Source organism: Podarcis raffonei, chromosome 14 (assembly GCF_027172205.1).
Source record: "Podarcis raffonei isolate rPodRaf1 chromosome 14, rPodRaf1.pri, whole genome shotgun sequence".
NCBI classification, from domain to species: Eukaryota; Metazoa; Chordata; class Lepidosauria; order Squamata; family Lacertidae; genus Podarcis; species Podarcis raffonei.
Genome location: NC_070615.1, coordinates 7,930,413 through 7,943,218, shown reverse-complemented (window position 1 = coordinate 7,943,218; position 12,806 = coordinate 7,930,413). Strand labels below are relative to the sequence as shown.

At 43.6% G+C, this 12,806-nt stretch overlaps 1 protein-coding gene across 2 annotated transcripts in view; it reads right to left on the bottom strand.

The window, feature by feature from the left end:
- The window catches only part of ARIH1 (ariadne RBR E3 ubiquitin protein ligase 1), a 50,470-nt gene that overhangs the window by 22,123 nt on the left and 15,541 nt on the right, over positions 1-12,806 (bottom strand). For both annotated transcript variants that reach the window (XM_053365288.1, XM_053365289.1), the window contains exons 2-3: positions 12,536-12,603; positions 7,084-7,228 (exon numbers count right to left, since the gene is read on the bottom strand). In XM_053365288.1, the coding sequence (XP_053221263.1) occupies positions 7,084-7,228; positions 12,536-12,603 (213 nt within the window). The remainder of the gene's footprint in view (positions 1-7,083; positions 7,229-12,535; positions 12,604-12,806) is intronic.

Here is a 12,806-nt window from a genome sequence, read left to right as displayed (position 1 = left end):
AAGCACAAGCCTGCTCCCATCCACATGCAGAGTTCATGAATGGCAGTTAACCTGTGAAAGGTATAATCACTGCCTTCTCTGCTCTACTGCCCCCTCCCCTCTGCTGTTCCCATGTCTCAACTAATTTCTGCACATCCCAGTGCTTCCAGTCCCCATACCAACACACACACACACACACACAGAGAGAGAGAGAGAGAGAGAGAGAGAGAGAAAGAAGAAGAAGAGGAGGAGGAGGAGGAGGAGGAGGAGGAGAATTCAGCCCAGTTTTCCAGGTATAGTAGCCCAAAGTGTTGAAAGCTGAAAGATGTGAATGCAGGCTTGTTGACAGCATTTCATTAATCATTTTCAATGAATTCTCTACACTTGCAAAAAGACATTCCCTACATGTAATAAATGTAGTCTACCAGGGTAGGGAAACTCTATCAGCCTGAGTTGTATTAGAACTTGCCTAACCTTTAGTGGGCATACACAAAAAGCTTCCCCCCAAAAGAAGAAAAAAACATGTGCCTTTATTTCCCCACCCTTGGCACAAGCACACATCTCTCTCTCTCTCTCTCTCTCTCTCTCTCTCTCTCTCTCTCTCTCTCTCACACACACACACACACACACACACACACTCTCAGCCTCACATCAGGTAGGCACAAACACAGTCAGCATTTGTAACCTTCTCCACTCCAGCACTGAGGTATGGGTGGCTGGACAGATCCCCGCCCACTCCTTAAACAGCTGCATTTGTACCCATCTGCATCCCAGCACTGGAGCAGGGGTAGGGAAGATTTTGCCTTTTACTATCCAGGACGAAGCAGGAAGCTAAAGTATACAATGCAACTATTAAACATGTATACTATTTGTGACAAGAAGTGATGGTTCCCAGCACCACCAACAACCCCAGGGCTTTTTTTCAAGTCTAGCTTCACATGAAATTTAGGCTACTTTATTGCAAAAGCTTCAAATCTGAGAACAACTGGCAATGCAAATATATCTCGTAAATTCCCTCTATCTAAATGTGCTAAGCCAAGGGATATTAAATGCATGGTGTTAAACCTCCACTGTTGCCTTCTCTTCAGGGCTTCCTCTTAACTTGTTGAACTTAAATCACGTTTATGGACTAGTCAACAGACTTCAAGGAAAGGAAACGGCAAGAAAGCCTGGCCTAGTAACTAGCTGCTGACAAAAGCAATGGCATGAGAAGCTCCCCCACTCAGAAATATTTGTTGCCAGCTATTTATATAGCATCTCTCCTATTTTGTTCACCCTCACCAGGAGATCTGAGAGGCACGTGTTTAATGCAGTGCAGCAAGTGGGCAGTTAAGAGCGACGGCTCAACCAAACCCAGTAAAATCTGCAAGAGCTCTGGTATCTCACCCCAGGCTTATTCATTTGCGCTGTTTTTTAGTTCAAGTTTTGTGCTGCCTTCTGCTGTGGATTGAAGTGAATAAGTATTTCTATAGCCAAGTTTAAAGTTCTGCTTCCTGGACTCTGAACATTCAGACTCGCTATATGAGAGCACATGCTTGCCCTCCCTGGTAGCAACATAAAAGTTCCAATCAGTGCTGCCGCTGGGCTACTACCACCCAGTCCCTGCGACATGCAGCCCTGCAGTCAGTGTTCCTGCCCAGTGGAGCCAACTGTCAACCTGGGTCATACGTGTGAACTCTGGTTGTTGTAGTTGTTGGCACCCGTCTGTCTCAAGAGACAATGGATTGCGCCTCCTCTCTGGGGCACAAGCCTGGGCTGTGTGTAAGGAGGTCCTGGGCTACCCAGACAACAGGATTCTTCTCTCAAGCCTCAGGGGTTGCTGGAAGTACCTCCATATTAATTATTCCAGTTCTGCCTCAATGTATGTATGTCATGGGTGGGGATAACATAATTAACATGGTGGGGCTGAAAAATATCAGGACATGGCCCAGGGCCTGATCAATGCCACCACAGGCCCTGTCGGCTGCTGCCATGAGAAGGCAGTCCCCGTCAAGACACACGTGGGGCTGAAAAATATCAGGACATGGCCCAGGGCCTGATCAATGCCACCACAGGCCCTGTCAGCTGCTGCCATGAAAAGGCAGTCCCCGTCAAGACACACTATGCTATGTAAAGGGACCCCTGACCGTTAGGTCCAGTCGAAGGTGACTCTGGGGTTGCGGCGCTCATCTCGCTTTACTGGCCGAGGGAGCCGGAACAGCTTCCTGGTCATGACTAAGCCGCTTCTGGCGTACCAGAGCAGCACATGGAAATGCCATTTACCTTCCCGCCAGAGCAGTACCTATTTATCTACTTGTACTGCATGCTTTTGAACTGCTAGGTTGACAGGAGCAGGGACCGAGCAACGGGAGCTCACCTCATCGCGGGGATTCGAACCGCCGGCCTTCTGATCAGCAAGCCCTAGGCTCTGTGGTTTAACCCACAGCACCACACTACGCTATGTGCCTGCCTCAAAAGACCTCAAGGCATTTGGCTGGCCTTTGTTCGAAGCAGAACACTGAACTAGATGAACTTTGGGCTGATTCAGGAAGGCCATTTTTTTATTGCTATAGTCACTAAGTAAAGGTAAAGGGACCCCTGACTATTATGTCCAGTCGTGACCGACTCTGGGGTTGCGGTGCTCATCTCGCTTTATTGGCTGAGGGAGCCGGCATACAGCTTCTGGGTCATGTAGCCAGCATGACTAAGCCGCTTCTGGCGAACCAGAGCAGCGCACAGAAACACCGTTTACCTTCCTGCCGGAGCAGTACCTATTTATCTACTTGCACTTTTGGCGTGCTTTCGAACTGCTAGGTGGGCAGGAGCAGGACCGAGCAACGGGAGCTCACCCCGTCGCGGGGATTCGAACCGCTGACCTTCTGATCAGTCCTAGGCTCTGTGATTTAACCCACAGCGCTACCCGCGTCCTGGCTATAGTCACTAGTCACTCTCAATTACTTGTGGGAAATACCTGCTCTGCTTCTTTATAAGTCCCAAACTTTGACTCTAGCATCAGTATTCTTCTATCTAATTTTGCTGTTTCACAAGCAGAGATCTGCGCTCAAAGCAATATTCATACAGCTGCATCATCCTATGCAAACAGCTCCACTGAACTCTTTCTAACCCCTGCATATATAGCATTACTCAGAGGTCTCTGTGCACCAATGGCCTGGTCACAAGACACTGGGGAGTGAGCAAAGACAGACAAGGGGAAAATTCAATTTGGAATTAATGAGAGGAAAAACAGAATCTCTAATGTTTAATTATACATTTTCATCTACTTCAAGAGAAGGATGTGCATTTTGGTATTACCACTGGCAAAACCCCAATATCACCTCACATTTTCTTCAAGATTAATTCATTATTCTACACTTTTTAAAAACATTGCTAACGAAAGGTAGCTAGTCAGTGATAAGAATTAAAATCCCACAAAGATTAGTTGGGCCTAAATCCATTTTTCATCCATCCACCAACATTAATTGTGCTTAACTCCTCTTGGGACATAAGAATATCAGGTTGAATTTTTTTTAAAAAGATGACAAACTATTATAAAAAACACGTGCTAGGGAAGGATAACGGATATTTGGAAGTGCTATACAACAGGATAATGCACCATGGACCAAAACAGATTAGAACAAAAAATTATAAGGATCCCTTTGAACAACAGTTTACTAAATATACAAAGGGAAATAATTTTAGAAAATTAATTTTGAGACTACTTTGGTATACAGGCAGCCCCCTACTTAATACGTGTTCATAAAGACATCACTGAACCATCACTAAAAGAGCAGAAAGGGGTTGGGGTGGGGTGTTTTGCAGGGTTTTTCACTGGGTTTCAGTTATACACATAATTCCACAAATGAGGAGCCACTGCAGAAAATGCCCATTCTTGTGTTGCCACACTACAAACCCCTCATGGAGGAGGCACACAAAGAAGGGCCTCAGATGATGATCTCAGGGTCCAGGTAGGTTCATATGGGGAGAGGTGGTCCTTGTGCAGTCCTAAGCTGTTTAAGGCTTTATAGGTCAAAACCAGCACTTTGAATTGTGCCTGGAAACTAATTGGTTGCCAGTGCAGTCGGACCAGGATCGGTGTAATATGCTCAAACAGTCTTGTCCCAGTGAGCAACCTGGCTGCTGAATTCTTCACCAGCTGAAGTTTCTGAACCATCTTCAGAGGCAGCCCTATGTATAACACATTGCTGTAAAGATACTAGAACATAGAGAGGCTCTAGGCTGGCTCTGTCCAGATAAAGAGTACATGGGGACCACCAGCCCAAGCTGATGGAAGGCACTCCATGCTACTGAGGCCACCTGAGCCTCAAGCGACAGCCAAGGATCCAAGCTGCATACCCAACTCCTTCATAGGCAGTGTAACTTCATGAAAGCAGGCAGCCACCTGGTCTAAGGAACCATGCACTAACAATGCCTCAATCTTATCTGAATCGAGCTCACTTGTTGGCTCTCATCCAGTCTATTACCGAAGCAAGACAACAGTCCAACACAAGCACTGCCTCACCTGCAGATACAGAGAAGTAGAATTCTGTGCCATCAGCATATTGCCGACAACATACTCCGAACCTCTGGATAACCCCTCTCAGTGGGTTTAATGTAGACGTTAAAACAGCATAGGGCACGGGTTTTCAACCAGTGTGCTGAGGCACCCTGGGATGGCTTGAGGAACATTCAGGGGAGCCCTGGGGGGACCCTTTAATTAACTTGCAGCCCATATCTTCCTGCATATTCTCTCTCTCTTTTTCTCCCTGAGGAACATTCGGGGAACTGGCAACTTTAACCTGCAGCCCATTATCTTCCCGAAATAAAACAGTGGGGGGAAAGTGGGGAAACACTTTTGCATGACTTAAATCTCCCCCCCCAAAAAAAATTCTCCCCAGCTTCAGTAACTAACAGTTCCTTAGTTTTACACTTGAGAAATGTAAGAAAACAGCAAAGGAGCTCAATGGTGTGTGTGTGTGTGTGTGTGTGTGTGTGTGTGTGTGTGTCCTATAAGGAGGGATTTAAACATAACCCTGAAAGTGAGGAGCGTCTTCTGTGTTTCCCTCTCCTTCTACCCTCAACATTCCTCCTCCTTCTTCTTCTTCTCTACCTCTCCCTGCAGGCAACCCACTCCTCCTTAACAGTCACCAAGCTTTATGGGGACAGGGAGAATGTTGCAGGAAAGAGCCATGTATGCATGTGTGTCCTGTGCTGTGTTTCTCGGTTTCCTTCCCCACAATAAGGAAATGCTTCTGATCTTAATATTGTTTTGCGCTCTCCCCAACCCAATGTACACTCTCATTTCAGGAAAGGCAGGCTAGGGTTGCTACGTGGAGTGCGTCAGCTTGGCCCTGCAAAGAAGCGGCATTGCTTGGGTTCCCGCCAACATGTGCTCCCACTTACAGACGTGCCAAAAAGAGGGAGGGCAGAATGGGAGGAAACTCCACTTATGTGTGTCCTGTAATGGAACCCCAGTGTAAGCAGCTGGTGGACTCAAAGGGAGCCATGGACTCAAAAAGGTTGAAAACCACTGACATAGGGGATAAAATTGAACCTTGCAGAACCCTACATTGAAGGCTCCATGGGGAACACCCCTTAAGCAACACCCATCCAAGTACGATCCAAATCCTTTGGGACATTGTGATGCACCGTATGCCAGCTGAAGGAGTAACTCAGTATCAACTGGCAAGTATAAAAGCATTTGAGACTCTGCCTTGAAGTTGGACAGCATTCATATATACAATTATGGTTTAACTTGTGCACAATGATCCAAACAAATGATATAAGAACCAAAAGGATACACAATAAAAAAAAATGAATGCAAGACAGCACATGAAGATATTGCATTTTACTTAGGAAACTCAATTTTTATTACTCGCTGACTGGCATTAGAACTTGTTATAAAATTAAATTACATGAAGTCAGAAGTACTTGGATAGAAATCCCATAAAACAGAAGCAAAGTTAAAAGACTGCATGAAATTCTTAGAAGAACAATGTTATCAAGATGTTATTGAGATGAAAAAAGAAGCGGTTATCTCACAAAACAGCATTTTCCAAATGTTTGAGAAACCCTGGGATTCCCTAGTAAGATCAAATAATACGTCCCCGCAAAGGCAGGTTGCATGTGACTGTTAATCTTCAATATGGAGTATGCTGGAAATGTTGGTCACACTGGAAGTCACAGAGAATGCAAATGCAGTAACACCGAGATTCAAAAAGGTTTGCAGGGGTCCAATGTGAATTGAGTATGTGTCCTACAACATTCCCCCAAATCTTCTGCTATAATGCAGAAGAGGGAAGCTGTGCCTTGGCAAGCAAGTCAACGAGAGTAACACTTGGAAGCCATATAATTTGAAGAACAATGTCAAAGATCCATATTCAACTAGAAATATGAGCCTTAATCAAGTTAAATTATTGGTTAATAGCTATACCTTTTGATTATTCTTGAATCATTAGAAATACACATTACTCACTAGTGTCATATTTATTACTTGCACCAAAACAAACCACAAAAACTCTGGCAAACTTCAAATCTTTTAGCCATAAAATAAGAGTTAAATAAAGTGTGCTACACAGCTCAAACAATGAAACAGTAATGCTTAAAGAATAGACTGTATAAAAACTTCAAGGAAAATTTAGCAATCATTTATTGCATTCCAAAAATTACAATATTGATACAATTGCATTATGATAAGCTTATTAGTTTTGAAATACATGTGTTATTTTCCTGTTCTTTATTTGTATAAAATAAGTTTTATTATTAGCCTAATATATAGCTTTACTGAAATATTTATATTCAAAGAAAAAGAAGCCAAGTTCTCAAACAACAAATAAGGAAAACCTGTTTCTACCATGTACCACTTCAGCCTGTAGAAAGATGTTACATTAAATGTTCCTCTAGTCTATACAAAAGAATTCCCTGTGCAGGGAAAACACATGTGTCAGAGAGAAGATAGCTAGATGAAGGCCAAGACAGATATAGGAAAGACTACTGGCTATTATCTTCCATAACACCCTTATACAAATTGACTAAATTGCAGACATCCAAAATAAGAGTTTAGAATTCAAATGAGACAATGTTTTAAAGATTTAAATGCTTTAAATGCCTTTTTTTAAAGTTACTCACAGAGTTAGGATAGTTCAAATAGCAGATCTGGCAAGGCATGTCCTGTGCAGATGACCTTGTGCTCATCTGACGTGTTCGAGACTTTTTACTAGGATTAATTACATGACATTCTGCAAAGAGCTTCTCCAGGTTGCCATCAAAGTACCTGCATGAACACAAAAGGGAAGTGAAGCCAAATGTTTAAAAACAACAAAATAAAAATGTTCTTCACTTGAGAATAGTAGAGATTGAGTAAGTAAGGAGGAGCTTTTCAGTCCTTATTTAAAAATGGGAAGGGTGCCTATTCTTTCTCCACCACCTATGCCTCACCTTGCCATTTGTATTGGCCCTGTAAAACTGTGAGGATGAGGCAATCCAAATAGCCCTGCAATGTTTGCAGTCAGGAAAACACCAGCAGTCAAAAGATACAAAGTTCAGGACAGGCGTATCTAAGCTGCCTTGCTTCAAGAACTTCCTGCATCAAAGGAGTAGTTCAGGTTCATGCCCTTCCTAGTATATGGGCAGTGTTTTGGATCACTTACCCTAGATCTGTAGGTAGCCAAGACATTTTTTAAAACAACTATAAAACAGTTGTTGTTTGGATTGTCAAGATGGCAACTTATCAAAGCATCTTCAAATTTAGCCTTTGGAATGTAAATTAGGACTTGCGCAGACAGCAGGGCTGCTATGCAACAATTGCTCACAGGGGGAAAAGATATTTCCAGTTTCTTCCGAAGTTACATGTGAAAACTTTGGACAAATTCTTCCATTTAGCAACTCTAGTTTCCAAAATACATAACATTGCTGTACTCTCTTATGCTGCCTAGGGCATACTTCATAATAAATTCATCCCCACCCAATTCCCAGTGCTGTCTTAGTGCACTTTTTAAAAACCTCGATTAAAACAACAACAAGCAACAGCAACAAGCAAGCAAGCAAGTTCATCTACCTGTGCAGATTAATACTTCAAGAACCTTCTCTAACAAGCCATGCTTTCAATTCCTACAGTAATGTCCTGCCACTTCCGAGTTTCTGCAACAGATCTTCCTGCCTCTATTACGTTTAAACAGGAGTTGCATTAAGATAGGAGAAACTATGCTGCTTCAGCTAATGGTTTTAGTTCAAGTAGCAGACTAGATGCTTTGCAAGCAGAAGCTGCCAGGTTCAGTTCTCATCCTCTCCAAATTGCATTCAGAAAGACCCCATCTAAAGCCCTGGAAAACTGTTGTCAGTGAGTATATTAAATGTTGAGCTAAATGGACCAACCATTTAGGAAGCAGTTTCCTATGGTTCTAATCCTTGCAATTTCTGCAGCTGCTGCTCTCATTGCTTAGAATAACTAACTGCCTGATCTTGAGCTATCCCACTGGAAATTTCAAAAGCAGCAGCCATCCTTATTTCTCGGGTGACATAATAAATGGGCAGTGTCTGAGTCAGGTCTGTGATAGCCTGGTATTTAAGGCCACTCAAAGAATGAATGGAAACCATTGAATACTCTGGAGGAGAGGTGGGGGAGGAAAGAGCTTACCCAGTTGGGGCAGCTGTTGGAAACTTGCCCTCTCACAGGTCTTGCTAAACTCCTTACAGGAGAAAACCAAGAAGGAACTCTTAAATTATACCAAGATGGGCATTTCCCATTATCTAACACAACTAACACAGTGTAACATAAAATATTAACAAGAGTGTTTCAGCACATTTTTGTACAGGCATCAAATTAATCTGTTGCTTAGAAGAGAGTGTCAATAGTAGAATGGCAGACATTTGCCATTTACCGTATTTTCCCGTGTATATAAGATGAGGTTTTTTGCTAAAAAAAATTAGTAAAACATTGGGGGTTGTCTTGTACACCAAACATGGGCCTCTGAGGGAATTTTAAAATATTTAAGCATATGTCCGGCATTTTGGCTTGGGTGGGCTGAGGCAGTCCCTCCTGCTCCCACCCCCCTTTCTCTCCTCCCCCCCAGGTTATATGCTAGCGATTGGCTCACCTCCTGAAGCCCCCGCTGGCTCGACCACTGGATCAAGAGCAGCTGCCGCCGCCACCGAGAGCTGCCTCAGCTATCTCTCCTTGCCCTTCTTTCATCTTTTTCCTCTTCCCCTCTCAAACTCCCACCTTGCCCCCAGCCCGCTCACCACCTTCGTCAGCTTAGTTTGCTCAATGGCATCGCTCAAAGCAGAGCGGTCGCTGCCTTCCTCCGGCTCTTTCTTGGCATCCTGCTTAGGAGCCTGCTTCCCCACAGCAGCAGCTGCCACTACCGAGGGGAAGTGTGTGGTGCCCCAGTCGCTGCCTTTGCTTCTGCACCACAGTGCACTGCATGCACCTCTTGCTGGACACTTTGAGGGTGATCACCCCAAAAAAGATCAACAACTTGCCTCCGCCAATCACCCAGATTTTCACTTCTATTTTAGGGTTTCGTTTTCTTAATTTTGGGTTAAAAAAAATAGGGGTTGTCTTATACATGGGGGCGTCTTATACATGGAAAAATACGGTCTTTATTTCAACGATCTGCACACCACCTAACACCACTGCTTATAAGTACAGTGGGTTTACAAACAATACAAAACATAAATTCAGTTTAAATTAACTAAGAAGTCAGAAAAGCTTAATCAAAATGCCTGACGTTCAACAGGGCCAGGAGAAGGTTACCGTATTTTTCGTCCTATAGGGCGCACCGGCCCATAGGACGCACCTCGGGTTTTTTTTGGGGGGGATGAAATTTATTCCCCCCCCCCCCCCGCCGCGGCTGCAGTCCCAAGCCTTGTGTACACCTGCCCGAAGCACGGGGCGCCCTCCGGAGGCTGCAGGCTGCCACCTCCCGCCGGGCGCGGAAGGCTTGCGGACACCCGCCCGAAGCACGGGGAGCCCTCCGGAGGGCGCCCCATGCTTCGGGCTGCAGGCTGCTGCCCGCAAGAACTCCCACCAGGCTTTCAAGGCTTGCGGATAGCTTCCTGAAGCCTGGAGAGCTAGAGGCATCGGTGCGCACCGACCCCTCTCACTCTCCAGGCTTCAGCGAAAGCCTGCATTCGCCCCATAGGACGCACACACATTTCCCCTTCATTTTTGGAGGGGAAAAAGTGTGTCCTATGGGGCGAAAAATACGGTAAACAGAATTGGGCTGATACGAAACACACGGTTTCTAGTGGATGGATGCAAGCCATGTGGCTATACCTCCAGTATCAGAAACAACATGTCTTGTGATTCTCAGCAGCTGGTATTAACAGAAGAAGAGTGCTATTACACTCATTTTCTTCTTGTGGGCTTCATATATGTATCTGGCTGGACATGGTAAGATCAGAATGCTGCACTACTGGGGTCTTGGGTCTAGTCAAATTTAACATGACTTGGAAGCTGAACGCCGGCTTCCTTGGCCAATAAAGTGAGATGAGCGCCGCAACCCCAGAGTCATCCGCGACTGGACCTAATGGTCAGGGGTCGCTTTACCTTTAAGGACAAATATTGCTTTGCCATTGTATAACAAGTTAAAATTCAAGTTTAAATTCCTAATCAATGCTGAATCAAGCAACCTAGCTATAATAAGCGGAAACTGCTTCCTAGAATTACTGTACAATATCATGTGTAATTGGAAATGAGACATGAGAAGAAGAAGAAAGTGGGAAATCCAAAGGATTTGGAATCAAAGAGATTCTGGAAGAATACTTCTATCATTTCAGAGCAAGGGATTTTCCTAATAGTTTGCCCAAGAGGATTTCGAAGCTAAATAGCAGATTACATCAGTTTACACATGGAAGAGCATCCTTTAATAGATTCACAAGCATTACTGGAATGAAAAGCTATACTACAAATGGAATCTGTTCCTAAATAAACGTAATCAAGTTACCAATAATATTCCTTGGGACACCTAGAATAAGTGCCACACAACTAATGTATATTTTTCCTACTGGGTAGTGTTTGCTATGCCACCTGAAAGTTATGCTCTTTAAAACCAAAAAAAGCACACAAACAGCCAGTATCATGCTTTATTCTTGGTGAAAACATGGACCACCAGTAGTGGTGATTTTCTAGCATGAAAAAAAAAGCTTAATGAATCCATTTACAACTTTTCGACTTTACTAGCAATTTTTCTGAAGTGTAAGACACAATTACTCAACCTCATTTCCCTACTCAGTTGTCTGCTGTTCCAAACAAGAGAAAAATAGGCAGTTCAGATATGACTTTACCATTCTCTTAACTAAGGTTCCCATCTTAAACAAGCTGTCAAACCAAATGTTAATATGCAAGAAATATAAATTAGCCTTCTCTTTTACACCAACAGCTGGATCCAGCTTTTTCTAAATAGATTTAAACTATATTTCTCATTTACAATCTTTTCTTGGTGATTTAAATTCCTCTATCTTGAAAGCAGCTGGAGCACAATGAAGAAGGCCAGATTTTAACCTGGTTGAGGAATCAGCAAAGCACCAGATTCTTCAAATTTATCTTTGCAACTATGAAGGGTAGATTGTCAATCTCAGACACTATGGTTGGGGATTAAAGTAGCTGCAGACTAGCAACTTCTGACAAGCCACAGACTCCCTACCTCCATCACTTTTTCCTCTTGTATCATATTTCTCATGTTACTCTTTGAGCTGGGACTTTAAAAAGATTTTTTAGACAGTGTGTTGGACATATAGTGCAACAACAATGAATGCTGAAAGTGCCTCATGCCAAGCCGTACCATTTCCATGAGTCCAACTCTGAACTCCTCATGGGAGTTAGAGAAGGAACTCTTTTGATTTGAGAATATTTGGCTTCCTTGCAGTTGCTTAACCTCCACAGTTCCATGTTGGCACAGTTCAAATACAACTTGCAAAAAAGAAACAAGATCTGCATTTCCTGAAAATAGCGTTTTATTATAGCAACACTCAAGCTACAAATTAAATGCAGCAAGACACAAGTCAGTTAGCTCTGCCCACATTATACGATTGTTCAATATATGTCAACAGCAACGTAGACTGACATTAATACAATGAGTATTGTCAGGTACAAGCAAGGGCGAGAGCCAGGATAACTAAAATCACCCAGATTTGAAAACTCTCTCTCCAGTTACCACCCAGGACCATGTTTACGCTTGCACTGAGGGTTATGAAACCCTAGGGAGAACACATTGTAAAAGACGGGCATATTCAATATAAAAAGGCAGTACCCTGCATGTATCTCTTGGGAACAGGAGGCTTCTCCCTGACCCCACCCTTGTCCTCTCCACTCTGCCACCACAACCTTAAAACACAGCAAGTCTCGCATTCAGCCATCTGATTGCCTCTAACATAGGCAACTGGTGACTGTCTAGATAGAATGAAGCACTTACATACTCAGGGTGGCTTGAACACCATTTTCTTCACTAAGAGAACTTGCTCTCACAAAAATCTGAAAATCATTGTGAATGCTAATCTGCAGCCAAGTATAGATAACTGAAATAATAAACCTACCAGGTTACCAGAACACTTTCCAGAAGGAGAAAAGCAGTTTGCTTACCTTTCCATCAGCTTTTCTTTATCCCAGTTGAAATGACTAAGGAGTATCCTGGTGATAGTTGCTGGATTCTAGAAAAAGGGGGGGAAATGTCATGGTAGAAGTTAATGAGCAGCAAAACAGAGGCATGCCCATGAAGAACTGGAAGTTTAACATGCGTAGGCATCAAAGCTCCAATACACATTTACATCCCCCTTCCTCCAAGGAGCTCTGGGCAGTACAGTCGACAAATATTTTGCACAGGGGTTCCATTGCCCCTGCACACATTGGTGGA